General features: G+C 43.9%; 2 protein-coding genes across 4 annotated transcripts; one reads left to right on the forward strand and one right to left on the reverse strand.

Moving 5' to 3' along the window:
- Positions 1-1,505: 1,505 nt before the first annotated feature.
- Positions 1,506-8,711, forward strand: PRDX1 (peroxiredoxin 1). Its single transcript, XM_074545887.1, has 6 exons — positions 1,506-1,662; positions 4,410-4,526; positions 5,334-5,487; positions 5,751-5,873; positions 6,687-6,817; positions 8,331-8,711. The coding sequence occupies exons 2-6, from the start codon at positions 4,421-4,423 to the stop codon at positions 8,414-8,416; spliced, it is 600 nt and encodes a 199-aa protein (XP_074401988.1). The 5' UTR covers positions 1,506-1,662; positions 4,410-4,420; the 3' UTR covers positions 8,417-8,711.
- A 7,499-nt stretch (positions 8,712-16,210) lies between these two features.
- On the reverse strand, positions 16,211-21,592 carry MMACHC (metabolism of cobalamin associated C). 3 transcript variants are annotated; one of them, XM_026790388.2, is made up of 4 exons: positions 21,445-21,592; positions 19,369-19,563; positions 18,847-18,999; positions 16,211-18,291 (listed from the first exon to the last, which is right to left on the reverse strand). In XM_026790388.2, the coding sequence occupies exons 1-4, from the start codon at positions 21,514-21,516 to the stop codon at positions 17,983-17,985; spliced, it is 729 nt and encodes a 242-aa protein (XP_026646189.2). In that variant the 5' UTR covers positions 21,517-21,592; the 3' UTR covers positions 16,211-17,982. The 3 variants fall into 3 exon arrangements, with proteins under 3 accessions (XP_026646189.2, XP_005482269.2, XP_074401987.1); XM_005482212.4 differs by having other exon boundaries at positions 16,211-18,294; XM_074545886.1 differs by having other exon boundaries at positions 18,034-18,407.
- Positions 21,593-27,268: the final 5,676 nt, after the last annotated feature.

Consider the following 27,268-nt stretch of genomic DNA (forward strand, 5'->3'; position numbering starts at 1 on the left):
CAATTTATTATTCCAAAACCTCCAAAAACTGACGTCTGGAAAGACAAGCTCAGAAATTAATCAAAAGTAATGAGGCCACAGACATATAAATGGAAAGGCAATGCTTACAGCACAAATCTGGAACAACCTGCAGACCATAGTGGGCATATTGTGCATCTGAAAGTAAGAAAAATGAGCATAACAAGAATTAAAGGAGTGAGAAACCATGAGAAAGTCATTACTGCTTTGTCCATTGGTAAACATGCTGGAGTTGCAGAGGGACTACATTGTTCTGGAGGTTTTGATTAGGACTGCCTGACCTTCCAGGGGTTAATCTGTTCACAGGTTCATTGGCCTGAGGTGATGGGGAGGTACATACATGTCTCAATATACAGACCTCAATTCTCATGAGAACTGATGTTAAGAGAGCAAACTTCTTCCTGTAAAAGACTAAGCATGCTATAGCAATAGAAGTAGATATATTAGTTCCATGAAAGTGAGTGCAGATTTTTTTTCCTGAGTCCATAGATGCATGTTATTTGCTTTCATTATTTAAGGATTAATTTCATCTGGTCCCAAAACGAATCATCTCTGGGTGAACAACCACATGGATATGGTCGCCCAGCAACACTACACAGTGATCTTGATTATAAACATTTAAAGTTAGTTAATCCTTTGTGGTTTTCTACTCATTACAATCTATAATAAAGTTTTAACAGGTATAAGAAACACATCTGTAAACTGCAAACCAGATGAGTAAAAATCAGTTGGTGAGCACATTTATCACTTTTGACAGAAGCAAGCATTTTTGTCCTTGATATGGCTTAATGGCTTTTAGTATTCATTATTTAATAAAGCTTTCACATTTAAATTTAGAATTTGGCCCTGAAAAAGTACCAAACTGCTTCTTCACTCTTGGATTCAAAGACAGTGCTTATGTGGAATCCCTGAGGTTGAACGTCCCTCAGAGCAGCTTCGATACTGAATGATGCAAAACTCCCTGAAGTAACTGTATCTTCCAAGGGCTTCCGTCCTGCCACTGAAACTCAACGATTAGACTTTATACTTAGTTTTCATCTATCTTTTGCTGACTTGCATGACTGGGATCAGTGTTCCCATTGATGGAGAGGAATCAATGAAAGCCTTGGGAACGAGTATCGGGGAGGGGGGACAGCGGGTAGTGCAGAGAGAGAGGATGGAGATTTAACACCGCGCTTCTGTAACACCGCGAACACACATTGCTCTGCTCGTGAGAGGTTTCGTTTTATTTCTGTCAATGGCCAAAACTCAATTCACATGAATGGCATGCCAGTCATCCCTTACTCTCTCTCAAGTCCTGCGTACCCTCTGAGGACTTCAAATAATCATAGCTAGGTCAGTTAAGGCACTAAAAATGCCATCGCTTCTTGCACCAAGGCCATCAATCGTTTATAACCGCGGCGTTGAGTATTTCCATGGCGCTTCCCGGGGCTCTCTCCAGGGACTGATCTGCGCTCACTCGCACCCCGACGGCCCCGGATCTGCCAAGTCATGCTGCCCTTGCAGGCGCTGCCGCCCTCCCCTCCCGCCGCGTCCGCTCGCGAGATCCGCGCTGCTATAAAGGGGGCGGCGCGGCGGGGCTGCGGCACTCCGGGCCGAGCCGAGCCGCTGCAGTCGTGTGTGCGGGACCGGTCTGCGCTCCGAGTGAGTGTGCGGCGCCGCGGGGCTTGCTGGGGGCTTTGCACAGTGTTTAGAGTTTTTTTTTTTTTAGTTTCATTTTATTTTTATGTGGGTTTTGTTACTGTTTTGGGTGGGTTTTTTGTTCGCTTTCCCCTCCCCCTCTGCGCAGTTGCGCCCTTGAGCGAGGCGCGTAGGGCGAGCCCTTTCTCCCCGCGTCCCGCTCCCGAGGGATCGCGCTGCTGCGGCTGCCGCCTGCACCGCCGTGTTCAGTTTCCCTGGTGTTGGTGTGGCCTTTTTTTGGCGGGCAGAGCGAGCAGATAAGCCTTTCCAACGCTCGGGCCTTTATCAGCGCTGCGCGGGGAGGAGCCGCGGGGAGGGCCCGCGGGGCAGCGCTCGGAGCGCCTGTAGGGAGCCGAGCGGCCCCTTCCCCGACAAGCGAGGTTGCATCTCGCTTCTAAGCCTTAAAAACACCCAAACCTGAGCGCCGGCTCGGGAACATGCAGGGAGTGGCTCCCCTGTCCCAGAGCGGTGTAGGGGCGATCCGGGCGGGGAAGGTTTGGAGGCCCCCTCGGAGCCCCTTGGGTGCCACGCGTGCCGCGGTCCGTGCGCGATGCCCGCGGTTCGGTACCGCGCCCCGGCTGCGGTGGCCTGACCGCATTTTTGCGACAGTCTGAAGGTGGGAGTGGAAGGCTGATGGTGCGTTTTGAAACGGCCTTTCGCTTTTGTTCAAGCCACCCTAAAGGTATGAAATAGCTCATTCAAGAGAGCGGGCCTGGCTCATTATAATTGCAGTTTGAAGATAATTGAGGCCGTCTGCGGCTATGAACAACAAAGATACTCTGGCCGGATTCGAGTGTATTTGATTTAAGGTGCTCATTGTACTGTCCTCCGGAATGAAAGGAAGTAACAATGATTCTGTGGTCTGCTCCTCTGCGGGTTAGGAAATGCTGTGGCTAAAAATCCGAGCAGAACACGCGCTGACCCCACAAGGAGTAGCAGAAGGGTTGGCGGGTCACAGCGGGTGCTCTGAGGAAAGCACACGGCTCTCTTGAAAGTGTGAGGCAACCAAGGACTCCTGCAACACTAAAAAATTCTAGTGTTACCAGAGAAAGGGGCAATAACTTGTAATTTAGAAAGGGGAAGTATCAAAGAGCAGTCTGACCTTGAATACCTAGTGAAGTACTCCAGAGGATTGCTGATGGAACAAATATAGAAGGACTGGCATAGTACTGAGCAAAAGGATAACCTTGAACTTGGATAACAGAAAATAATGTAATTCAGTGATAAAAATGTGGGGTCATGCACTCCAGGCCGAGCAGCTCTTGCTTATAAGATAAAACTTGCTAGTTGGAGGCATCTCAGATAAATACTGTGCTGTTGCTGTTCCCGTGTCCCTCTTGCAGAATTGCACTTTGAGAATCTGCATTGGTGGGTACAGCATTCCTGATGTCCTCCTGCCAGGCTGCTTCACTGCATCCTATAAACGATCTCTAGTCCTGGCCACCACATTCTCTCCCAGTCTGCTGCAGTTAAAGACTAAAAACCCTTGGATGAGCGTGGGGATAAGGAGCTTTGTTGCACAGTTAGAAATGCTGAATGTGTGGGTGCTTCTCAAAATGAAAACTGAGAGGTGGATCGTTACTGTCAGGGTGTGTGAGAGAAACCTCCAAAAGCAAAACCATTGCTAAAAAGGCTAGGTGTGGGTTCAAAGCTAAGTAATTGACTTGTGGGCTAGTTCTCTAGGAAAAAATAGCTGGCAAGGCAGAGGGAGCCATGAAATGAGGTGCTCTCAACCTTTTTTAGAACGAACTTGGTGCCTTGCAGACACAACTTGGAACAATCCTTGGCTCTTGGCTTTCCTTAGCAACATGAGACTCATGCTAACCTTTGAGGTGTTTTTTTATCTCTGAGGAAGCCTGTGCTGCAGTCTGTAGAACAAAGTGAAATAAACTTTAAGAATATTTTGTGATCTGCAGAAATTAGGTTTGTAGAGATACCTATTTGAAAGATTATGCTCTGGAAGTCTAAGGAGTTATACTGCACTCCCAGACTGAGCAGAAATATTGCACAGGATGTATTACACATGACAAGCTTTTGGGGCAGACAGCCAGAAGTAGCATTCTCTTGTCCTTGTGTACCCTTTTATTATTTTTCAATAGACTTAAGGGGGAAGCAACCTGGCTGTACTGATTTAGTCTTGGTGAAATGGTAATTAACATAGAATGTGATTTCCTTGTGTGCCATGAGTCTTTCTGGATGCAAATAAAAAAGGGTTGAATTGTTCAAAAGGGTAAAGTGTAGTTATGCAGAGCAATGTTCCCTGGGGATTAACAGAAGTTACTTTCTTTCAGAATGAACAGGAAGCTCAAGTTTGAGGTCTTAAACTCCCTTGTAAATTTGAACAAGGTTCTTCTCATTGAAAGGTCTAAAAAACAGACTTTCTACTCCACCATGTGGAATGGTATGGTTTTCTGAGTACTAGTAAAGCTCTAGGCTAGCAGTTTCCCAGACTCTGAGCTGTTACTGGTTAGATAACCATTACTGCATCTTTAGGAGGCCATGAGCCATACATTTTGAAGTGCCGGCAGTCTCTATAGTGGCTCAGCTACCCAGGTGTCAACACTCATTTAACACTTAAGCCTTGTTGCAAGATTGAGTGCTGATAAACTGTCTTTGTTTAATCTAGATTGATAAGATGCTTTGAATAAATCCTTACTTCCAGGTGCAAATGTACTACGATCTAAACTGTATTGGTGTTAACTCCTGTCTAGGTTAAATCAAGATGTCTTCAGGAAAGGCTTTCATTGGCAAACCAGCTCCTGACTTTACTGCCACGGCTGTAATGCCAGATGGACAGTTCAAAGACATCAAACTCTCTGACTACAAAGGTAATTTCATGTACTTCTCTAATTACACAGATAGTCTGGCCATAGGAAGGACTGGAGGGTGTCTGAATGTGCATCTTGGTTTGGCTTTGAAATGATAGTGACCACTTGGCAGTGGACTGAAGATCAGAACTTGTGCAGGGGTTGGTGCGGTATGCTTGGAAGGCTGTCAGCAGCATGACTGAGTGTCCCAGCTGTGATAACTGTTACCAGTGAGCATAAAACTCCTCTAAACTGTTACCTTGCATCAGGCTCATTGCCCTGTATCACAGCGAGACTGGTGTTACATTTCCAGACTGTGGCACAGCAACATCTTCCGTCTCACCTTTGTCAATGGAAAGTAAATTCTTTCATCTAACCACCAAAGTCCCTTTCTCTAGAGTGCTGGCAATATGTTTGCTTTGCCAAAAAACTTTCACTCAAAACAAAGGGAAAGCCTGAAGTAATCAAGTACTCATGTTGATGGCTTTAGAAATACATTTCTAATGATGCTGCAGGCTACATGAGGGTGATGAGTCAGTACAGAGTACTCACCTATTAAAATGTTTCCTTGGCTGGTAGCCTTTGAGGTCTGTGGCATTTCTCTGTTAGGGGTCAGCCATGGGGTCTATTGGTGTGGCACACCCAGAGCTGTACTTGGGGCAGACCCAAGAGACAAGCATTCCCTGTTAAATTTGACAGTCTGGGTTTGGGGAGTTCAGTTGGGTGGGGTTTTAAGGTGGTTGTTTAGGTTTTTTCCTGTATTTTGGTGGGGTTTGTTTATTTTTTCTTAAAAATCTAACAGATTCACCACTTGTACTGCTTTTCTAGGAAAATATGTTGTGTTCTTCTTCTACCCCCTGGACTTCACTTTTGTCTGTCCAACTGAAATCATTGCCTACAGTGACAGAGCTGATGAATTCAAGAAAATCAACTGTGAAGTGATTGGAGCTTCTGTTGACTCTCACTTCTGTCACCTTGCCTGGTAAGAATCAGCCTTTTAACCCAACAAATTGTTCTGCCTGGCCTCAGTTCTTGCAGGAACTGAGTCCTGGGTGTATTCAAAACATTGGTAAGTATTGGTAGTGCCAGGTGCTGCTGAACAGAGCTGAGCATACTGGGCATCTGCTCTTTTGTTGCTGCATGGCAGATTGAGTGTGATATTGCATAAAGGATCTGCTTCTCTTGTACCTTGAGCCCTCATTCTGAACTGCTATGTTTCTAACATGTAAACTTTTCTTCTTTTAGGGTCAACACTCCTAAGAAGCAGGGAGGTTTGGGCACTATGAAAATCCCCCTGGTTTCTGACACAAAACGTGCCATTGCCAAAGACTATGGGGTGCTGAAGGAGGATGAAGGTATTGCATACAGGTAATGTGCCAGAGGTGGAAGAGCTGATAAGTTATGTTGCAATGCATAGAGATGAGCACAGAGCTTGTGTACACTTGAACACCTGCAGCCAGCTAAAGCTATTGGCTGTTGTAGCTGTGAGCTCCTGCAGGCTGTCAGACACTCCTGCAAGGGGAGGTGGTCCCTGGTTCTCTGTGGGGCTTAGGCTTCCTGTGCTTTTAAGTTAAATTCTTCTTCCCTCTGACTGCCTGCTGCTCAGTGCAGGAGTCTCATGCAGGTGAGCTGCAAGCAGTGATAATGCAAGACCTGCATAGTCATGAACATGATTACAGGTATTTAATCTAGTGATCAAAGTGCAGATTAATTAAACCCCAAGTCTTTAGTCTGCTGTTCATAAGAGTTGCCAAGGGAGCTGAGCTTCTGCTAACTCCTAACCTGATGTTGGAGGACTAATGAGCTGTTGCTTGTTGTCTTTTTGAGAACAGTGTATAGTGAATTTTTTTTAATGTGAGAATGTCTCTCCTGGAATTTGTTTTTTCCTTGTGTTTCTCTTCCTTTTTTTTTTCCCCTACTAGTATCTTTCTTGAGTAGTATCTTCCTGTGTCAGTGCTCTGACTTGCCTCCTGTCCCTCCTAGTTCCTGTTGGGCTTCCAGCTGCTATTGTTCCATTGCTGTGCATGCACCAAGGTGTTAGTTGCTAGGAAGAGGTCACAGTAAGTGGTACAAATAATGCCATAATCAAATAGTGAACCTGAGGTTTTGAAACTCATGTCAGTCTAATCAGCCTTTCAAAAGCTATGCTTAACTTCAGGGCTGGTTTTTGTTTGCTTTTAGGGGTCTGTTCATAATTGATGACAAGGGGATCTTGAGGCAGATTACAATCAATGATCTTCCTGTGGGCCGCTCTGTTGATGAAACTCTCAGACTTGTCCAGGCCTTCCAGTTTACAGATAAACATGGAGAAGGTAAGAGTGTTTTGATTTCATGTTTTCTCTAAAGAGCAGTATTAACTAGGCAGATTAAATCAAGGGTCACTGAAAGGTATTAAGTACATGTATCAATCTGTGCACTGCAGGTAATTGTGACTGTTGAAATGCAGCTGGTTCTGTAAATCTGCTTGTTGAAGGACACCATAATGCTTTATCCTATTCCAAGCTGAGATTTCACCTAAATCAATTTGGTGATGGATGTCCTGTCCAGCACATAGAAGTTGCCTCTTTCAATTAGACACAGAACATACTTGAAACAGAAATGAAGAACATTTAGTAACTTAGCCTGTAAGAGTAAGCTTGATGCAGATTCTGCTCTCAGGTTTGGTAGGTTGAGACCATCAATACTAATGTAGTGTTTTATGCAGCCTGTTAGACAAACTATTTAAATTCCTGAAAGTCTACTGATCTTTGTCAATATATAGTGAGGTTAAAATGGATGAGAGTCTCTGTTCCCATAGTTCAGGAGGAATAAGGTGTTTGATACTGCCAGCTTTTCTGCAGGTGTGAAAGAAAAAAAAGACACTGCAGATAAAAAGTTAGAACCAAGTTAGAGAAACTCAAAATTGCTATGCAGGTGTTAGTAGTCTTCAGTTGTCATTAACTGATGACATGTGTTGCTGCTGGTACCCACTGTGCTTCAGAAGTGGTAAATCCAGTGGCAGGTTTTATTAAAATGAGCTGCTCTCGTGACTGTGGCATATAAATATGTTATGTGAGGAGACATATCAAACATTTGATGATGGAGAGGTCACATGTCATGCAAATGAAGCCTTTAGGGGTTTGCTGTACCTTTGAGTAGTCAAAACCTGGCAGAAGGTTTTCCTTTAGAACTTCAGGACTGCAGTCACATCTAAATCAGGACAGACCAGATTAAGATGTGTAGCAACACTCAGAAGCTGAACATTCTGTGGCTAAAATTGCCAGTCCTGAGTGGAGCTAGCATCCAGCATTCCATGACAGTAAAGAATGAATACTATTCAAAAAAGGCTGCTCAAGGAGCTGCTGGAAGTTTGAGACCCTGCAGCCTCTGCATTTTTGATAGCCATGTAGGGGAACCAGTGACAGTTGAACGCTTTTTCCCCTGCCCCTTTCAGCTGGAGGGCTGGATCAGGGTGGATTAAAGATAAGGGGAATACAGACTTGGCTGGATCCAAGGAGATAAGTGTAGTGTGGTGCTAGAGCCTTTCTGACCTGGCTGCTGGAGTTGGTCCTACCTTTGCTATCAAACTTCCCAGAAGCTTTTAAGTGGGGCTGGGAGAGGTGCTTGTGTAAAGGACCCACTGTGTCTGGGCAGAAACCTGGACTGGGTGTTACTGTCCAGTAAACAAATAGAAACAAGCCAAACAAAGCACCATGTGACACTGAATGCACTGTCTGTATGTTGTAAAGATCTGTACATGTTCTGAGTTGCTACTTTGCTTTAATGTTGTGTAAAACATGTTCTGCAGGAGCAGCTGGTAAGACTTAAACATTCTTATCATTTCAGTGTGCCCAGCTGGCTGGAAGCCTGGGAGTGACACAATCAAGCCTGATGTTCAGAAAAGTAAAGAGTATTTCGCCAAGCAGAAATAAACATTGAGCCTGAGTGGAAACTAGTATGCCTTACATAAAGAGCAAGTATCAGTTACTGAACTTTGATTAAGTCATTGCATCTGAGTCAAGGGATCATGTTATAGTTATAACAGTAACTTTTTTACTTGAAGGAAAGTTTGTCCTGTTGACAGTACCTTCATAGCAAATCCTAACGATCAGTATCTGTACATCAAGCCCTGTTGACCTTAGTGACAATGCCGTGTCTGTGGTTAGCCATGTGTTACATAGAGCAGTGCTATCCTTTTGTAACTCTATTAAACTTGTGAAAAGAGCACACTGTCTACTGTTCTTGTATGTTGTCATCAGGAGACCTGGGAGCAGTGCAGGCTGCACTTCTGAAAGCTTTCTGTAGACATCTTGAGTCATAAAGGCCTTTTACTACAGCTCCATTAGAGTGGAGAGGAAAAAACTTAGTTTGCATGTTGAAGTAATAAAGTATTCCTCACACTCTTCATGGCTGGGCTGCTAGATGCAGGATCAGGCTTAAACTCTGGGCCCTGTGGTATTGCTTGGAGTATGTGGCTGACAAAGGTGGGGCATCTCCTCATGCACCATGTCATCTTAAGTCATTCTGGCATCTATGTGAGCCAAAACTGACTGTTCATGTTATTCCTGGGTATCCAACATTGAGTGTGAATGCTGTCTCTGTGGGAGTGGAATGCTGGACTTTCTGGAAAGGAAACTTCTTGGATATACAGCATTCATCCACAGTCTTTACCACTACATGTCATGGGGGTGACAATATGCCAGTTATCCTTTAGATTGTAGTCATATGATCTGGATCAAAAGGGTGACATTATAAAATCTGGTACTCAGGTGTGCTCAGCCTTGTTTTTAATCTTTGTATTTCAAGTGATTATGTAAAACTCAGAGCACATGACTGGCCTTAAGTTATACCAAAGCTGTGACTGCTGTGTAGCTTCATAGCTCAGTGTGGTTTGTGATAGGAATAAACTTCAAAGCTGAGGACTTGGGTAATGAGCTCTTGCCTAACAATGGAAGGGAGTTAGAGCCCTGTGATCTTCGTGTACCTGTGAAGATTAAATTCTTACTGGACCTTGTAACCATCTTCAAGGTTGTACTCAGGTTGTAAACAAGTTCTGTCCTGCTTAAAGTCAGCAACACTAAAGATGAAGCCCAGGGCTACTTATGTCACCCAAAAGTGAAAGTTGTATGCCTTGAGTAGTAAACTTGTTTTGTACAGCTCCAAAAAGTATGTGGCAGAAGCCTTGGTCCCAAATAGTTCAATATCTACTAAAGTAGCTATCCCATGAAAATACTTGAAAGTAATGTTTAGCTGAATCACTTCTGCTTAATTTTTAAAAAAAATCCAAAGTCTCAAGATAACACATGAGGCCAGCTTCCCAGGAAAGCATTGATAAGTAACAGGGGCATTTATATGGTTCAAAGTAAAATGAATATAAATGAGCATGTCTGAGTAAGAAGTTACCAAACTTTCTTTTCTAGCAAGTGAAAAGGATTAAAGTTAGGGCAAAGCTAATGTAAAACTTAGCTTAGTTGTTCTATTAGTCTTGAAATATAAAATTAATTACGGTAGTTACTTGGAGGGCACTATGTCCCCAGCTGCCACATCTGCATAGCTTTTTTAATACTTCTGGATAATAATTGTACCACTTCACTGGGCAGCTTGTTTCAATGCCCAACCACCCTTCCAGTGAACAAATCTTTGCTTGTATCTAAGCCAAACCTGGTGCCAGTTGAGGCCATTTTCTCTTGTCTTGTTGCTCATTAGTTGGGAGAAGAGACCAAACCCACCCACTACAACCCCTTTTAGGTAGTGGTACAGAGTGATTTTGTAGCTACTTGGTCACCTACCCCTGGACATAGAGAATACAGGAGTTCTCTGATGTTCTGCTCCTGAAGCTCTCTGCACAAAGGGGATCTTTATGTGCCCATCCCAGGCCCTGGGAGGAAGGTGAGGGTCTGGGGGTGACTCTGACCCCAGCAGCTGCTGTGGCTGCTGTCAGGAGAGGTCAAAACTGCCCTGCAGCACATCTGGGCATAAGAGTGTCCTGTAGAAACACCCCTTGTGCTCCTTTCTTCATCCCACTCCTCTGGTGTGAGGAGTTTCCTTCACATGCTGTAATTTCCTGTGTGTCCTGCCCACCCTGAGCTCCCCCACACTGGGATGCTGCAAACTGTACCTGCTAAAGGATCACAGTCACAGGTGAGTGATGATACTGTGGAAACTGCAAACAGCCAAGAAATCAAATCCCTGCGGATTAGGAACTGTATTACATGTGTGCATTAAAGGATTGACAGTGGGAATCAATGCAATTAAACAATTCCTTTTCATTCTTCAGCCACATGAGTCATTCCTGGGAAGGTTTGCTATGCTGTCATTTTATGTTTACATAATTTACATTTCTAAGAGAATAACACACAAAAATCGTGTAACAAAACTTCTTCAAACCAAGAAGATTATTTCTTTGTTTAAACTCTATTCTTTTAGATAGAGCTTGGAATCTTCAGTAAGTGTTCAGAGGCTTACACCCCACTCCGTGTATCATGACATCTTAGTCTGGTGTAAATTTCATGATACTCAAACAACTATAATTTATTTAGTTTTTTCTTATAATTTATTGAGGTGGGTTTTTTCCATGGAGCAATGGATGCAGATGTATTTTCATTACAATTATGAACTGCTTTTACTTTCACAATCAACAGGTGCCATATTTTTCAGTGAGGTAAAAACCTCCCTCAAGCAGTGCTGGAATTTGACAGGATGGGTAGCTGCCTAGTGGGATTTTCCCTGAACATGTAAATCAGAAAAGATAGATGTGATATTTGGTTTGTTTTTTTTTTTTTTTTTTTAATGTGTGAGTGACTGCACATCTATTTTCCTAGTTTGAGTGTTTATTATAAATATAACCTTTACTCATTTATTTCCTTAGAATAGTCAGGTGAAGGAAAACTGAAATATATCTTACTGTGTCTCTATCCTAGATCTCTTAATTTGTTGCTGATTGCTGTGATTCCTGAGGATTTATGTAAGCATTCCTCAGCTGGACAGGGGAGAGAAAATAGTGGAAGGTTCATGGGTCAAGGTAAGGACAGGGAGAGATCACTCACCAGTTACTGTCTTAGGCAAAACACGCTTGGGAAATTGGCTTAATTTTACTACCAATCAAATTAGAGTAGGATAATGAGAAATAACGAGGCTGCAGGGGAATCTGCTCTGGAGCACCTCCTCCTCCTTTGCCACTGACCTGGTGCCTGCACAGCTGTTCCTCACATTCTCCCTCTCTCTGCAGCTGCAGGTTGTTGCACAATTATCCCCCTTCTTAGCCCTGTTATCCCACAGATGGCTGCTGTTGGCTCCCTTGGAAGCTTGGAGGAGCTTCTCACCCCTGTCACCCCCTGCCTCTGCTACCAAACTTTGCCACACAAACCCAATTCACATACATTGTGCTCTCAAATTATCTAGAATTAAAAAAAATATATTCCCTCATGTTTGTGACAGATATTTGTAATTAAGTTTTCAAATGTGTTTGTGTAGGAGCAACTTGAGTTTTTGGAATGTATAATACAAAGATGTGCATCAGACATAAATTCTGTATATTATATCTTGGCATAAATAGGGTGTGATGTTCGATAGTAAACATACAGAATCTAACCTTTACTAGATTTTGTACTTCTGAGTTAGTAATTTCAAAATTAACAACTGCATGTTTATATTTAGATGCTTAGAAGAAAGAAATTGCCTCTCAATGTTTAAAGAATTATCACTTTGTTACAAAGCAAGCTTCTCAGTAGGTTTGAAAAACAGTATAAAAAGCTACTAATGTTTAAAAGTACTATTTTCTTAACAAGTATTCCATCCTTTTTATCAGGCCTTTGTTGAATATGTTATTGGATTGTCCAGCAAATCAATAAAGTTCAAAGAACAAAAGCAAGCACTTTATATCTCACAGGTATTGTGAAATGATGCCCTTTGGTTAGGAAAGTCTGTTTGCAAAAGCTCCATGAAAGCAGCTTTTAGTAATTTACACATCAAAATAACAGTTATGTAAAGATTATGCTAAAATACTCAGGTTTATTGTATTAATAGTCTGAAATTTTCAGTGGCTCTGGTGTTCAGTATTATATTACATGACAGTCTGCAAATGTTCATCCTGATGCATATTTCTAGATTGACAGAGGACTTAAACCAGAAATGTCTTGGTTCTAATTTGCAAAGGGTGAAATGAGGGAAGTGCAGAGTAGTGGAATGCACCATGCTTAGACAATTAATTCAGAAAGTGTTAGTGTCTTTTTTTTTTTAATAGAATTTAATGGTACATACAAAAAGAACACTGAACAAAGAAATGAAAGAAATTGTTTTTGCTCATGAATATAGTAGATCTATTTTTAATCCTTGGAAAGAAAAAACAGGAGTTTGCCTTTAGAGTCAAAAAACTCTGCATTACCAATGGCCCTGTGCTGCACAGCCCTGGGTGGCTGCAGGAGAACAGGCTGTGAGTTGTTTGCAGTGTTCCTGAACAAGAGCTGAGCCTGTGGGAAGCAATTCTCACCACACCTAGTGATGAAAGGTTTGCTTCAATGTGAAATTTGGCTCTTTCACCTGAAACTTGAATCACTGTACATGTTATGGGGACACGTGTCTGAATTTAGAATGTTTCTGTTTGAGTACAGACATGTGACTAAATAAATGTGAAGTTATTAAGGTTGCACTGTCCTCTGACACCAAGTCCAGTAGGTTTATGTTCCATATTCCACAGCAACAGATTTTTGAAGTATCTGCACTGATGAGTAAAACCAATATCCTTTGTCTAGGAAGGAAAAAAGCCTTCAATCTACACATGATAAAACATCATAGACTAAAATTGATGCATTTAATCAAATTCACTTTTCACAACAATAGGGCAGTTTTTTACCTATTGGAAGACTGAAGCAACAGTGAATGATTCAGGAAGATTAGTTTGAACAATATTGGAAAAAAGGTTAATGACATGAAATTAAAACCTAAGACTAATTCCTTTAAAAGGAATAAGAGGGTTTATGCATTCACAGAAAGAATTATGATTCTGCATAAATTTAGGAAAAAAAGGGAAATCCCTCTACTCCTTCTGTAATGCACTTAAAGGAATTTTCCTGTCCCATGCTTTGTTCTACATGAGGAAAAAAACTCCAAGCAACTTAGTGTAAATGTGTCTGATCTTCAGAACTTTCAAGGTGTTTGGGGGAAAAGAAAACATGCAGTTAGTAAAAGTAAATTTGCTTTCTCACTGAGTTATGTATAAACATCAACAAAGATAACATGAGAATTATAGATGTCATATTAATGAATGATAGTAGCCATTTCAAATATTTATATGCATATATAATCACATTTTGCAGATCTTGGTATATTACTGAGATTTTAATCATTCCAGTAAATATCTTACTGCTCATTTTGTGATAAAATATTCAATTCTTTCAAGTTTCCCACCATATTTCCTAAGGAATGTGAACATCTTTTTCAGTCACAGAGGGAAAATAAAAGCTTATTTGTGTTCCTTGGTGCTCTGTTTCCTCCTTGAAAACCTAGAAGGGAAGTGCCCTGTTCTGTTTTCTGAAGGAAACATGATGGATGATCTGTCACAGGATATATGACAGCACAGGAAGCCAGTGTAACAGCAAAACCCCTCTCATGAATACATTTGTCTATTTTGGTAGATGAATCTCTGAAAGTTCAGCTTGCAGAGGTGCAGCTGTTTCTCCACTGCAGTGAGCAGCAAAACCACTTCCCTCAGAGGAAGAGTTTTGAGCTGCTGCTGCTGAAGGCAGGATTCAAAGCTAATTTATTAAACACACTTTTTGCATGAGGCTTAACAAAGAGTGCTGATAACCACACTGGCACTGAGCAGTAGCTGCCTCTATTCTTAACTTAGGGGTTTTTGATTCAATTTCAATTCTAGTCAATGTGCATTTTCAGAAATATAACCCATGTCAAATAGTAGTTACACCAAATGAGCCTTAAATTGCTCAAAGAGAAATTAATTCCTGATTTCCAGGTGCATTTGGTCACAAATTAATAAAAGACCATGAATGTTATACTGAATGAGTAAAATTATGCTTCTGATCCAGAGGAGGGCAATCTAACCCTTAAAAAAATACCCAAATCAAAAACATGGCAAAAAACCCAACCCAAACCAGACTTTAAAACCCCCATCAAAACAACAAACTAGAAGAGTTCCCTGCTCTCCTAAGGTTGTCTATTTTTGATTGACACACCAGCACACATTTATAAAGCAAAGCATCTTTAGTTTTCCATAGTTCAGAGGAAAACAGCATTGTTACAAGCCACTCTTTTTATGGGAGAAAGAAAAAGTCAGTATCAGGAATTAAGTTTGCCACGCTCTTCTTCATGCTGCAAAGTAACTTTAGTGTTTATTATTGTACCACTGAGATGTAACTGATTCAAACTGATACCAAAACCCACCAGCAGTGTTTTTGGAGGTGTTTTTTGAGCAACAACCCTGATGGTTGTTGGTAACCAGGTTACACTGTGCTTTGTATTTAATTGGTATTGTCTGTCAAATCTTTGTTATTAAAATCTCAGTTATTTTTAGAAAAATAAAAAATAGGGAAAAGCATAAGGACAATAAGAATGGTAAATGCATGAAATTATTACAAATTTGTTAATTCTCCATAAAATATTTTATTAGCTTGAAATGTACCGAATACCTTGTTGCTAAAACTGAATTTAAATTCAAATAGCTTTTAATTTCTTTTATTTTTCCTGTTCAGCTCTTGAATACTCACCCTACAGGTTATACTGAGGAAGAGTCTTTAATAAATGTTTAAAAATTAGGATTTAGAGAACAACTTGCTTGAAAATGTAAAGTGTGATGCTTGAACTAGTAAATCTATCCACGTATTTGCAATTACTTGTTTGACATTTGCAAGGGCTGAAACTAAGAATGCCTTCACAATGCCTCAGGATCCAGGGCTGATCCATTCCTCACCATGTCTGGTCTTGTCCCAAGAGATGAGGTAACTCAAACAGGTTCTCAAACTTCAGTTTTATAAGACAAAGGCCATTATACTGCAACCAGCAAGGGGAGAAATCTGCTCACTGTGTATCTCACTGTGCAGCCGTGGATCTCAGTGAGCTGCCTGAGAGAAAGTAATGCCCAGTCCAAGTCACCCCAAAATCACTGTAGTAGGAATGGATATTGCTAAATATTTGCACTCTGTTCTGCCTGACACAACTGTGTATTCCCAGAAGCACAAGGAACACGGATCACTGTTCACTAAGAGGTTGTAACCAGTAAAAATTCCAGTACCTACAGGCCTCACTTTAGTGCTACTGAGGGAAAGTCCCTCAGTTACGTCTCACTGGACATCTGGAACTTTTGTCACTGTTAAGAACAGAGGAAGAAATGAGAAGTGCACTATCATGGTGCTTGCTGTTATAATGCTTTTGCTGAAGTGACCTGGGAAAATAAACCTTTATTGGACTTACTCATAATGTGATGCAGGTTTTATTTTTCATATCCCAGTGGGCCTGTGATAAGAGTTTACCACCTTCTGCTAAGATAACCATTTTTTCCCTTAGTTTGCAGATACTGGACTGTGTGTGTCTTAGGTAGCTCACTCTTTTCAGGATATTAAAAAAACCATTATTGATTCTCTCTTGAACATCTTGAGTTCTCCACAAGTTAAGAACTGCATTGTTTAAATAAAAATACTCAGTACTGAGATTTACTTAGAACTTTGTATATTTAGTAATCAAAATACCATTTGAAGATAAATAAATTACAGAAATTGAAATGCATTGACCACGGTAATCTGTTTAATAAATTAAGACAAAATATTAAATATTTGTAAGAAATCAATACCAAAAATCAAAATAATTTACTTTCTATTGTAATATAAAAAGATAGATTTGATTCAAATCTATATTTATCCTTCTAAGTGAATCAGTATTTTGTCTTTGTTACGAGTATGAGCCATTACCTCAAGGCCCTGGTAAATTACAGTTCATTTTCAAAGTTCTGATACATCAAACAAATTTGAAAAAGGAGAAATTCTGTAACAAAAGAACAGATTTTAAACAAATTTCATTCTTTACCTTAAATTAAACATCACAATACCTCTATCACATTCTATGTCAGGTGTCTGCCTTAGTCAGAGATGAACAAAGCATGGAAAGCAACAAAGACTTTTTTGTAACAGCAAATGCAGTGAACAAACCCAGTGATCACACGCTCACGACTCTGTTTACAGGGCAGCAAACTTGTTATCCTGAATTTGGATTACAATGAGTTAGTGTACTGACTGTGAGCAACTGTATCAAGCAGTGAACAATGGTGAGGGCAACCGTCCTGGTGGAGTCTCCAAAGCTTCGAAGAATCCCAAGATAAAAAGAAAGGGCTCAGTTCTGCAAAGTAAGTATTTCTTCATCATGTTAGTACCCTCAAAAGGAAAAAAGTGCCTGTCCATTTGCAGCACTGCACTGCAGTCTAGTAAAACAACTCCCACAAAATATTATTTTAATGTATTATATTGCTTTAACGAGATCTGAGCCTCAAATTGCTCAAAGAGAAATTAATTCCTGATTTCCAGGTGCATTGTAGCCTCTGAACAAATGTAACAGGACAAAGTAATGGAAAAAATGTTGCTTCTGTCTGAACATGTTTAATCCAGCAATATAAGTAACATAAATGTCATTAATATTTCCCTTTCTTCTGTGCTTGTTTGCCTATGCATGTGACAAGGCCTTGTGCCATGGCTTTTACATGTGTGCAGGTTTACAATCTTTCCCACAAAGAAAGCACACCAGGAAACTGTGACAGTAACTGTGGGGGATGTGCTGTGTGCTGGCACTGAAAAATACTTTTAACACAAATGTGGTCTACCTTAGAAAAGGCCACGAGAATTGTCTTTTTCAGTCAGTTATCTTAATGTGAATAAAACCTCCAATCATATGGACATTACTCAGCATCTTTCCAAATATTCCAGTCAGCTCTATGAATGGATAAATGCTTAAATGTGACCTAGGCAAGACTGTAAAGACTGGACATGTACTCCCTAGAGAGGATCATGACACAGGATAATAAAATGCTGGCAACATCTAAAAAAGTACCTGCCCCAAGTTTAGACAAAATCCAACTAAGTTGTACAATGACTGATTTTTTTTTTTTTCACACCGACAAAGAATAAAAAGAGAACATTCAGAAAGAAAATTATTGAGAACAAAAGTGATTTTTCTAATAAGCAGCATGGATTTTGGAGTTGCCAGGGTGTCTAAAATACTCCAAGCAGCATGGATTTAAATTTGCCAGGATGTCTAAACTATTCCCAACCAAAGGCTAATGGCAGCTTACTGGGCTCCACCTCAGATCAGCAGCAGCACAGAGGGCAGGGCAGTGCTCCTCTCTCAGGGAAGCTTTGATTGCAATGTTTGCATTGAGGCTGCTCGGATTTGCCATGTCTGTACCAGCATAACCTTCCTCCTCCTCCTCCCCCTCGGCACCGGGAAAAGCCGCGCTCATGAGTTGCCCTTTGCTGCCCTCTGCCCTCCCGGAGCCGCTTTCTCAGTGAAATGTGATTCTCTGCGCTTCCTGTGAGAGCCCCAGCAGCCGGAATCTCTCGGCTGGAGGAGTGGCAAAGTAGGTTTTCTGCTCCTCCGAGTACCTTTCCTTCACTTCAATGATGTCCCTGTAGTGCCAGTCCTGCCAGTGGAAATTGAACTGCTCCAGCAGCTCAATCCTCTTCTCCTCGGAGCTCACACAGTCCACAGGCGGGGGCTGCTCCAGGAACGGCACCTGGATAGCTGGGAAGACCAGCAGAGCCCGGATAGCAAACCAGCCACCGTACTTGGGATGGATACAAACGCCAAAGATCTTCTGGAACAAAAAAAAAAAAAAAATCCAGGCTGCCTTACTTTGTGTGTAATCAAGGCTAAGAGTTCAAAGTATCCATCAGATGCTTCTCTCTCTCCCAACCTTCTCTTGGAGAGCTGTACAGAGCAGAAGGGAAAACTTTCCTGAACGTGTGGCTCGAAGCACTGCATTTCAGTCCCACTTTCCTGTGCTCACACACACTTCCCTGGAATGTGGGGAGAGGTTCCTTTCTGCAAATCTATTACAGAAATTAACCACAGAGCATTTCCCCCCAGTTTGTAATGCTCTAAGCAACAGGTTTTCTTTTACACTGCCATTTATTCTTCTATCTAAGTAGGTTTAACAGATCAAGATATTTCTCTCCATGACATCTCCCTACTACCCTGAAGAATCTTGGAAGCTTCCAATTCCCACCTGAAACATTTTATGAACCTATATGTGCTCTGGACTTTGTAGCTTCCTGCAAGATGAACTAGTGACTAGTGAGCAAACAATCACTGTACAGTTCAATGTTTGCAGTTCAATGGTTCTTCCCAGACTGTGTTTCTGCCTCACCTTTTTTCCCCAAGGATCAAGCTTCACATCCTTCCTTTGGTAGTAATATGCAGCTCCAGCAACGTGGGCAGCTGTCTGTGCCAGGAACTTGGGCTTTCGGCTCGGCAGCAGCTCGTAATCAAACATGATATCCACCCTCTGGTCAGGGAATTTCTGAGAAAATACGAAAACATCAGCCCAGGCTCATGGAAAAAGCCTTGCCACTCCAGAACTGCTGGATGGCAGCAAATCAGGCACATGTGAAGCCTGCAGACTCCCACATCCTACTGCTGAATTCTGTCAGCAGGTTGGAGGCTGTGGGCATTCAGCCTGTGCCTGCAGTGCTCCCTCACAGCTGTGAGATGTAATACAGAGGCAAAATATGCAAGTAAAGCACCCAAAGCCTGCTGATGCTCCCTCCTTCATGAATAATGCTTCACCCTCCCAAAGAGCAGGGCAGGAGCCTGCAGGGCTTTGTCTGCTGCTCAACCCACCTGGTTATGTGCCACAGCACTACATGGAATGGGGATTTCAGCTTCTTACCTCCTTCACACGTGATAAATGATGGGAAACACACTGATCCACAGGATCCCTGATTATTTTTAACCGTTCTTTGCTCACAAAAGGCTTAAGGGCCTTGTCGAACATGGACGGCGTGCTGAGGACCACGAAGGCCAGCGTGTCATCTGGGTAGGGGAGGTGGAAGGCTGGCTGCAGAACAGCATTGTACCACCCAACCTTGGCAAAGAAACACAAATTTCCATTAGAACACAGACACCGCTCTAGTGGACATGCAGGAATGTAAAAATGTGGAAATAACTGCAGCCCCCTTCATTTGCAACCCAGCTGGGCAACCTGCCCAGGGCCTTCCTTTCAAACCAAGTTGTTTTGCACTCCAGGATTCACAGTTTGGGGAAGCTGTGCTGTGAGCTGTGAGATAAGAATCACACACAGCATTCAGCTCCAGTCTGCCCTTTATCCAGCTCTGCTTAGAAACCTAGAGGGAAGTATGAGCAATCAGTCTTGCCAATGCAAATCAGATTGGTTCAGATAAAGCTCTTACAGGTTGGGTTTTTTTCTCTTATCTTGGGCCAGAAAGAAACTGGTGGTTCTGTTTTGTGTGACAAGTTGAATGTTTTACTTCTTCTGCAGGAAACACTTGGGTGGAATGAAGGATGTGAAGCTCTTGGCAGTGCTAAGCCCCCCCTAAAAACGTTTGTTACCAGCAGCACATGGATTATGACACAGCCACATTTGGATATTTGATTCCAGGGTTGGACACAGTCCAGAAATGAGAGATCAAGCCAGGGCAGCAGGAAGCACGACCAGGACAGGGCTCAGACCTGCAACTGCCAAATGCAGGAGGAAGTGGCCCAAACCCCCTGCACTCCACTCCTAATGCCCTGCACAGTAACATCAGTCTTTTCATACGTTATGACAATTCCCTCCCTCCTGGGGTGCCACAAGGCCAGGTCTAACAGTCAGAGAGATGCTGAGCAATGGAACAGCAAGTTTGAAAATGAAAAGTACTGGTTATTCTAAATAATCAGTGAAATTACTCTCGTGGTGACTCTGCAGCTGGCAATGGCAGCCAGACTGCCCATAAGGAAACTCAGAACAAAAACTAGATTCACTATAAAGTTTACATTCTGGTATGAACCCCTAAGTTTAATCAGTTTTGGGGCTTTGAAGGTGCTGAATTGAAATGTTACAAAGAATTAGAGAGCTGTGAATCTAAGCTTTGCTGGTTTCCCAGTAAACATCAGTCAGTGCATGAGGGTTGGCTGTGGCAGAATGAAATCTGGAGAGGACTAGAGGGCCAAAAGGTTTCCCATCTCGTAGCTACAGTCTTTATCTGGGTTCTGCCCTGAATCTTGCTGATGTGTTTTAGGCAAGCAGCACTGAGTTTTCCAAATTCTGGAGGCACTTATCTCATTACTTCTCTCACCACCTCATTGCCTCATAGTTTTTATGCAAACAAGATCACAGCAGGAAATAAAAATATTTCAGGTGACAGATACAACACTCCCCGAGGGAAGGGCACGTTTATTGCAGATTGATTTGTATTCGATGTTGCAGATTGATTTACCGCTGATTGTCCCGGGACAGGTAAGGAAGGAGCCCCTGCACTTACAGCCGCACAGGGCACAGTGGCAGAGGTTGCAAGGGCCAGGGGCAGAACAGAGGTCAGACGAGCCATGAGGTGGTCAGCACTTCCACAGACAGGTGCTCCCATGCTCAGTTAAAATATAACCTTGCCCGGAGGACTTTGCCGCCTGCCGGGGCAGATGTGTCATTGCGTAACCCCGACCCCGCGGGTCAGGGGCCCGCACCGAGGGCCGGAGCAGCCGCTGCCGCTGCGGTCACCTTGCCCCGCGCTGCCGGGCGGGCCGGCCGGACCCCGCGCTGCGCATCGATCCGCGCCGGCCGCAGCGGCTCCGCGGGGGCGAGCCCGGCCCCGCTCGGCCGAGGGGCGCCCCGAGCTCCCTGGGGCACCGACCCCCGGCGCCCCCCGGCCCCTGCGCGGCCCCGGGTCCCGCTCCGCGCCCCGCGCTCCCTCAGCTCCCGCAGCTCGCGGGCAGTGACGTCGTATCTGTGACGTCACGCTGACGTCATTACCTTTAAGGCGTGCGCCTCCAGGCCGAGCGGGCCCAGCGCGCTGCGGAGCTGCTCCGCCACGCGCCGCTCCATGGCGGCGGCGGCGCCGCGCGGGGCATCACGGGAGCGGTAGTTCCGGCCCGGAGGGACCCCCGGCGCGCATCCCCGCGTCTCCTAGGAGACGGCGCGGCGCGCAAAGAACTGCGGGAGTTGTAGTGCGCGGTGTCCTCCCCTCCGCGCCGGCTGCCCCGGAGGGGACTCCGTGTCCCAGCATGCTCAGCCAGCGCAGTCCGGCCGGGTCCCCTCGCTGTTACCGCCTTGTGCCCCGCCAGGGATTAGGCCTCTTTTCCTGGCCTCACACTCTGTGGGAAAGCCCTATCTGTGCCTGTGGGAGGGTGCTGCTCGCTGAAACAGTGAGGCCTCTGTGCTGGCAATCCTTTCTCCCTTCTGAAAGTACACGTTCTTTGCAGATTCTGTATTCCCTACTACTTGCCACACTGGAGACTGAGCCTCAGATTTGGATCTCCTTACCCTAATCTTTATAGCTGCTTATCACAAGCTTTATAGTACTAGTGCAATGCTCTCCAGCCTGTAGTCCTGGGTTTTATGAAGTGCAGGATGCCAAATGTCCAAGGTCTTGGGGACAGAACTACCGCAGATATTCAAATTTACTGCTTTGTGGAGTTTCCTTATATCTTCTAGTACCCCAAGAGTTCCTCCTTATTATATCCATGCCTTCTACTGGGAGGGCAGATGGATCCTGTCAGTCATGTTTAGAATTACAGTTTGTTGTTTCCAGATCTCCCTGTATTTCCAGCTTGTGAAGTTGCACCAGACCACCAACTATGTTATTTCTTGGACTAAAATGTAAGTAATCCTTTTACAAAATCTGTTTCAACCCATCTGCCATATCATTGAATATCTCAGTCTGTGAATTGACTAAAACAAGAGAAAGAGCTCCAGCAGGAGCAGATCCATAAGCTATGAAGCAATGAAAACAAAGGCAGTGGAACTAAAGCACTGATAGCTGCAAGAGCCTCTTACACAGATCACTTCTTGTCTAGGTTTCTGAAGTCCTGCTGTAGAAACAAGAAGCTGAGTGTAGCCTGGCACAGGATTGCTCCATCTCCCTGCTCAAGAAAGAGAAAGAGCTGGATATAAGGCAGAAATGCTTTGCATCTTAGATGCTGGAAATAAGAGGGTTTTGCCTATGTTGGCATGTTATATATCCAACTCCCTTCTTCTTCTCAGTTGTTCTGAGATTTTTCTGAAGGGCTTAATACTGTGCTGGATCAGAGGCTGCCTCTGGAAAACACTTGGAAGTGGTTCTCCTCTGTATTTCAGGTGACGGACCACAAAGCCCAGCCTAACAGAGCACAATCTTACAGTTTGTACACACCAGGAGGAGGGGACACCCCTTGAGGGAATTTGGGGGTGCCCAGGAGCACGCACACTGCAGGAGCCAGCGCAGCTCCCGCTGTCAGGCGGAGCAGCTGCCTGGGAGCTGCAGGAATGTGTCACAGGAGGGTGCTGCTGGCTGGCGGCTGCTCCGAGCTCTGCAGGACAGCTTGTGCTGTGCAAATTGCTGGATTGGCAAACTCAGAGATGCTGGGGACTGATCTCTCATCCTGCTGTTGTCCTGTGAAGCACAGCTCATTTCCAGGTGTGGCTCCGGCTTTACTGATGCAGAAGGTGACAGATTTGCCAGCTCTGTGAGTGGGCTCTTCCTTTTCAATCCTGAACTAACAAGGCTTGAGGCAGGTTTGACTTCAGTATGTTCCCTCTCCTGGAGCTGATCTTAAGCTAAATGCAGGAAGGGCGTTCAGTCCTTCTGAGGCAGCTCATGAAGGGAAGGGCTGACAGCACTGGGCCTGCCAGAGGTCATTTGGACCGTGCTCTCAATTGCACAGGTGACTTTTGGGGTTGTCCTGTGCAGAGCCAGGAGTTGGGCTTGACAATCCTTGTGGGTCCCTGTCACAGCATATGCCACAGTCAAGATGGCCACAATACACAGAATGTCACCATACAACACCACACCCCATTAGAGGCTTCTTACATCCTGCCATTTATTGCCCTTCAGTCCAGCCTTTTATACCCCTCATTTTGTATGCCTTACACCTGTGTGCCCTCTGTACCCCCTGTGACTGGTCAGTAACCTCAGCCCTCCATATCTCATTGCCTTCAGTGCTGGTCACCTGTCCTGCACAGCTGTACCCACCGGGGATGAGGCTGAGCTGCAGCCCCACTCCCAGTAACCACAAGCTGGGTGCCTACAGGTCCCTCCCAGCACTGGATATTCTGTGATCCTAAAGGCAGCCTCTTACTGAGATGTTTGTATCCTGAGGGTTGGCATCATCTGCTTGTTCCACGTGGGCTGGAGGATGGTACCTGCTGTCCCTTCACAGCTGTCCTCGGAGCTATTCCCTGAGCCACCTCATCATCTGCCTTGTTTAACCAGGAGTGTTGCTGTCCACTACCCAGGCCCTCTGTCAGGGCAGTCTTCTTGTTGCTGTTTGGACAATACTTTACTTGCACTTTGCTGCAATGACTGAAATAATTGGTGAGTTTAAGACGAGGTGCTCATTTGAAATGCCTGAGCTCTAATCCCTTCCCAGTTTCCCCATCCCTCACATTCCTTTCTCCCCAGCTGGTGGGAACTGGCTTTGTTTGTGCCTCAAACCTCTGCTAGCTTGGCCCTTGCTCTCCCCCCCCCCCCCCCACCAAGGCTCTGCCCTGCTCCCTGGAGAGAAATGAGTGACATCTCAGCTTCCTTGTTGAAGATCCTTGGATCTTTTTGGCTCTGTTTCATTGTCCCCACTGTCCAACCCCAGCTGCCCTCAGACAGCTGCCAGATGTCTGAACTGTCACAGGTCTGGCTGAGAGTTCATGTCACTGCTTCCATTCTCTGCCCCCTGACAGCTTTGTGCTACAGCAAAACAGCATCCAGAGAATATGGCTCACTTCCCTGGGGGAAGGCAGCTATGTGTCTGTGAGGTGTCTGTGTCCCAGGTATGGCTTTGTGGTTTGTTCTATTATTAGGAAAAACCACAACATTTTCATTCATCCCCCTCAGGCTAATGCTGCTATGCTGTGGCATACAGTGTGATTTGGTGTTATCATGAAGCATTCATACAAAAAGGATCATTAGATCTCATTGTTCTCCACAATAGTAAATGACAAAGACACAATGTTGTACTGATTGTAACAGAAGGGATTTTCCTTCTGCTTTCCATCCACAGCTCTTGAAACCTTTTCCTGACCCTGGCAAGGAACAATTGCTCTGCATTAGGTAGGAACCTAATGAGAGAGAGAGAGACTCACACAAATTGTTTGAACAGTCAGGACAATTTAGTAACTGAAATGGAGTCAAAGGACATCTTAATTCCTTGTCAGTTTTTCTGATCTTTCTAGCTCTTCACCACAAGCATATAAATGTCTATTTTTATTAGTAGGGAAGTATTGGTGAACACTGAGTCTGGAAGTTAATGTAGATTCATTATTAGGTTTTCTTTGATAAAAAATATTGTATGAGCTTGGTGAGATGGTTTCAATAATGCAACTTCATTGCAGTTCTCCAGTAATTAAATATTGATTCCCTATTTCTTTCTATAAAAGCCTAATGCCCTCCCTTATTATGTCACCCTCCCACCTGTTAAGCTCTGATTTCATGAGACGTTGTCTGTGCTGTCAGCATCAGCTTAAAATGTTCCAATCTCTCTGCATTTTCCTGCCCTGGCCTCACAGCACATTGCCTCCCAAATTTCTGCCACAGCAGTTGTTGGTGTGCTGTAAATCTGATCAGGGAGCCGAGCTGGTTCTAACAAGTGCGTCATTGTTTGGGCTTTTTTGTTGTTTTTTTTTTTTTTTTCCCCTGAAGTGGTGTGCTTCACAGTGCTGCTGCAGGAAAAAATTGTGCTGGCACATTTGAGAGAACAATGTGGTCAGGGCTAGGTGGGGAGGCAGAGGTTCTGCTGCCAGCCCATTCACCTCTGAAAACACAACTGAATGGCTCAGCAGAGCTGCCTTCTGCTGCATGAGGCACAGCTCATGGAAACCCCACCAAAGTAGTGCCACCCCATCCTCACCCCCAGTAACTGCTCCAGCAGGCATTGCCAAGTGTCAGGGACGGACAGTGTTATCCTTCAGTCAGATCTACAGTCTCTGATCTGAAAGATAAGTGTAAAGTCTCTTCTGGAAGGAAGTAACATCCATGGCACCTGCAGGGAAAGAAGAGATTACAGGAATGGTTTCACACTTACTCCAACGTTACTAACAGTCTGGGATATGGTTTTCCAGCCTCTGGTTTAGAGATCTCGTGGTAAGGTCACGTGTCATGTTGTCCCTTTCCAGCACAAACTGACCCCTCTATGGGAAGGGTTTGGCATTGTGGCCGTGGCTCAGAGCAGAAATGAGGTGGCTGATTCCTCGTGGTTTAAACCTGAACAATGTGGAGCTGGCTGGAGTTATTGGTGCCACAGACAGGTGAATTCCAATGGCTGAATATTTTTATCAATATGTTCTCCTGCCAGTCATGGAACCTGTTTTCTTCTACCTTGTGTTACTGCTTGTAGCCATGTAAGAATAAGAAAATGCTATTAAATTGGAATAACTGCAGTTTCTCTAGGTGTCACAAAAGGTAGGCAAAGGATGCTTAGACTCAGCAAGTCTATCCTTGAAGTTTTGGCCTAATCTTCTGGGTTTTTTTCATTTCTTTTAGAGAGAAGCAAGAACTTACTGAGATAGGCAATGTGGTTCTCTCCATCTTTGGCTGAGGTTCCTACCCCAGACACTTCAGCTCCAAGGATCTTTCCAGTGTCATGGAGATGGAGGTGCCTGCAGGTAAGTGTGGCTGGATCCTGCACCCTCAGCATCTTAAGAACCTGGAAGTGTTTTCTGCTGTGCTGTGGATGACAAAGCTCTGCTGTTCAGGGCATTCCAGATGTCACACAGATGAGAGGCTCCTCCTGGACCCAGTTTTACTGGTAGGGCTGAGTATCAGGTGCCTAAAGGCAGGAAGACAGCACAGTTTGGAGTAGTGGCCTAGCACTCGGGCCAGATTTAAAACTGAGTTCTGAGAGCAGCATTGCTATGCCAAGACAGAGGTAACATGTGTATGCCTGTCTGTTCTTTCATCCTCCTTCCCCATGTAGTGTCAGGATAATGAAAAGCTGCATGTGAGGGCCAATTATGATACTTATCACTTCCTCTGACAGTGCCAAGATACCATTTTTTAATGTGGCTCCATTTTTGTTTTGGTGCTGACACACAGCCAGTGAGAAGGTGAAAATTGCTCACTTCAAGAAGGCTTGCCTCTCAGCCTCTTCATCCTTTTGGATTTATGCCTTGCTTTTAGGATATAAAACCCTCTTGTGTTTGCATTAACACTTAGCATTAAAAAAAATCAGGAACAAAGGGCTAATATTCCTTTAAAATAAAAAAATTCATGCCCTACTTTAGTAAGATGCTTAAGATTCTTGTGAATGGAGGCTGTAAGGCATATTAAACTGCCCTGTGTGCTGTTTTTCCAATTTACTAATCCTGCTGATTCAGACTTTACTAGCAAACCTGCTACAATTAACTGCTTTGTAGGTGCAGTTGTAACATGTCAGGTTGCAGTTAGGGCAGTGCCTGAAGAGCCTGCACGTCCCATCAAAGGGTTAAGCTTTTCTCTAACATCTATTCTGAGGCACATGCCAGGTGGGGACTCTGATACAGAGTTTACTGATCAGAAGTTCAAGCAAACCCCCTCATGTAATAATAAACAGCTCATTGCCTGTTGCTGTGTTATTGTAGCAAGTATTTGTACATGGTAGCATCAGAGCCCTGCAGGAGTTATCATGGCAGG

The sequence above is a fragment of the Zonotrichia albicollis genome, chromosome 8 (genome assembly GCF_047830755.1).
Source record: "Zonotrichia albicollis isolate bZonAlb1 chromosome 8, bZonAlb1.hap1, whole genome shotgun sequence".
Taxonomy (NCBI): Eukaryota; Metazoa; Chordata; class Aves; order Passeriformes; family Passerellidae; genus Zonotrichia; species Zonotrichia albicollis.